The following is a 2,952-nucleotide window of genomic DNA, read 5'->3' as shown; positions in this document are numbered from 1 at the left end:
TTTATGCTTATGTGACTGGATGGCATAACTAGTTGAAGCGGGATTAGTTCACTGTCCTGGGATCTTGCCGCGATGCCGCAGGTGGTCAAGTTAGTGGACACCATGATTTGTAAGTCGATACGTTGAACTACATGCAGATGCATTTTTTGTTGGCCCTTAACTTGATGAGAATTAGTAGGGTATCTTGCAATAGGAGGTAGAAAAAGTAGCATTTACAGGCTGTGTTATATCCTTATTCTTGGGCTTCTTTGGCTTGTTTGAAGAGTCTTGATACTCGCTTCCTTAAGTTCATCTTTCCTAGCCGCGGTGGTGTCCAGCAGAGCTTCTCAAGTAGCGGTGGTGACAATAGTCAAGCAATGGTGGGAAGCGTCATACCTGAGGACGGTGTAAGGCAAATCTGGTAGAGAAAGAGGAGGTGGTGGAAAGTATTGCCAGTGCCGCTGCCAATACTGGTGTGTCCAACTACAGGGGTACAATATGGGCCCCGAACCTTGGTACTAACAGCTGCCAGATATGCCAGCCAGAGAAGTGTTTTACGGTTCCGACTGGGGTAGGTCAACATTGTGTGAGCCAGTAGAGGCTAGGACTGTGGTGGGCTGCTTGGAACTAGACATAGATTGGCTGTCACGGAATATCTGTGCTCGAGAATTTAAATACATGTTTGTAGACGATGTGCGGTACTTCACTCCAATTCTGTCCTCTAATTTGCCCGAGTGGAGCGTTGTGGTCCTATATACCTGCCTGCTTTCCTCACCACTTCTCACTTAACCTCCTATACCTTTCTCTACCTGAATGGCGCAGGACTCTCCATTTCATCGTTTATACCCACGACCCTCGGGACCCCTTATCTTATTGGCGAGCGCTCGAAATCCAGCTCCAGCAATACCGAAGCAATGTTATCATATCAACCATGGGCTCTTGAACCTAACATAGACTTGTCATATTCTCAACTCCCATTATTGGAGATGCGGCACCCCGCTGGCTGCTTCTCCTCAACTGTGCTGGGCCAGAGATGGTTGAGCTGCAGCAGAAGTGCGAAAATGTACAGGAAAGTCGCCGCTATGGGCAGGATGTCAGGCATCACCCCAGCCCGGATGTTGGTTATGGCTGCCTCGCCTCCCAACACGAGAAGCATGGCGAACTGGAGCCAGATGAAGGGTGTCACGTCGCGGTAGCGTGTCTTAATCTGCTTGAACTGAGCTCTCAAGAAATACAGGCAGCTAACGGCGGCAACAACTGCCCGGGAGACCTTGAGGGCGACGTGGATACCCTCCATAATGTTTGTACAAGGGAATCACTGAAGATAATGCTCAAGAGGTTAGGAGGATAAGACTCGCAATGAAATGAAAGGAACTACCTCAGTCTCTTTTGTTTTTCCTCCACTTCCTTCTAGTCTTTTATTTTCTCAACTTCTTCCTTCGGTATCCTCCCGGCTTCTTGGGTACGCGACGGCTTTCTAGCCAGGGTTCCGATCGATATGGGGGGCGCCAATGATAAGAGCTTAGGGCCTGGACGACGAACAGAGGCCAGATATGCGTTAGACTGTCGGTACTGGGTCAGGACATCGCGTAGAAGTGGCGGAGGGTCAGGATACGAGCAAGTCAATTCCGAGATAACCACATCGCTGTCTGCGTGAATATGCTGGCGTTCGTCTTCTGTCTCCCAAGGTCCATTGTTGGTAAGGATCACCGGGCTGACCGGAATGCCACTTTGTTCGTCCGCTTATTGGGAAAGCTCTGGCCGGCTTTCGTCGGAGCTGGATACGCTGGGTGACTACATATATTGGCAGGCGTTGTCTGGACAAAAGGGCGCATCAATTGAGATAGAATGGCGTCATGGACATCGCGTGACGGGGCGAAATCCGTGGTTGACGATGAATATCCCTGTTTCTCGGAAGCTCTGCTTGAATCAAGATACATGAGCTAGCGTATAGGTAGAAAATCAAGGCTAAGTTCATTCTCGTCCGACTGCTTTGCTACAGTACGTTTCCAAATTCGATCTTTCGTGTGTACGACGCCGGAAACACTCGACACACATTTCGTTGCAGTCGATAATCACATGAAATCTTACGGTCATCTCGAGTGTCGGTAGGACGAGCAGCGGATTTTTGGGAGGTGTTGGCGGGGATCCGGTGGAGGCTTCTCGAGATTAGTCGGCAAAGCTATGAGAATTTCTATGGATATTGATTTACTGCATTCTGTTCTATTGAATATTAGCTTTGTCACTTGGCAAGCAACTATGTGCAGTATCAGACCGCTCATATTAAGTCAGGTTCAGGTGCTAGCAGGCTTGTTGAACTTGCTGGACTTCCATGGCTCGTCGTGTTTGCGACCGGAAGGCGGCTAGGTGCATGTCGCGTGACGATCTGAGGACTTTGCCGCGACAAGAGCAGGCGGTGACAGCTTCCTCACAACCTTCCAGTCACACGAAAAGTCTGCTAGCTAATAAACCCAGAGGACCAGGGAAAAATGGTTGATTGTGTCAACTTTCGCCTTTTACGATGCTTTCGGGCGGGACGAATTGAGGACCGAGGTTGCAGGTGTACTGGCTCCCGGGTCTGGTGCTGAGGGATAACAAAGAGGATGAGAGACTGCGAAGCCGTGCAAGCTAAGAAAATAGACACCGGGGCACCTATTCTAAACTCCATCCTTTATCAATCTCAGGGACCTTTTCGTCAAAAAACTAAGATCAATGGGCTCATTATCATAGTCCATGTCTCATGCGTTGTCTCTCGCGCTTAAAACAGTCATGATGATTGTGACCTTTTTGACCTTTCACTTTCCTGCATGTGCGATTATGTGAAATATCTCCAAGTGGTACTCGTCGGGGCTGCAGCGTTGCCCGCTCAAAATCAATAAACATCACCCTACCATTTTCCTCGACCATGTTGCCAGGTATCGGGTCACCTTGAAGCACGCTGAGTTTGTGAATCGCCTGCAAGGATGTCTCGGC

The 2,952-nt window shown here is 49.3% G+C and overlaps 1 protein-coding gene across 1 annotated transcript; it reads right to left on the bottom strand.

The window, feature by feature from the left end:
• Positions 1-946: 946 nt before the first annotated feature.
• BDW70DRAFT_165302 (uncharacterized protein) lies at positions 947-1,276 on the bottom strand (the record flags this gene model as incomplete). Its single annotated transcript, XM_073741714.1, has 1 exon — positions 947-1,276. The coding sequence occupies one exon, from the start codon at positions 1,274-1,276 to the stop codon at positions 947-949; it is 330 nt and encodes a 109-aa protein (XP_073590425.1).
• Between the last annotated feature and the right edge of the window lie 1,676 nt (positions 1,277-2,952).

Source organism: Aspergillus foveolatus, assembly GCF_047715535.1.
Source record: "Aspergillus foveolatus strain CBS 279.81 unplaced genomic scaffold BDW70scaffold_301, whole genome shotgun sequence".
NCBI lineage: Eukaryota > Fungi > Ascomycota > Eurotiomycetes > Eurotiales > Aspergillaceae > Aspergillus > Aspergillus foveolatus.
This window is presented reverse-complemented; position numbering and strand designations above follow the sequence as displayed.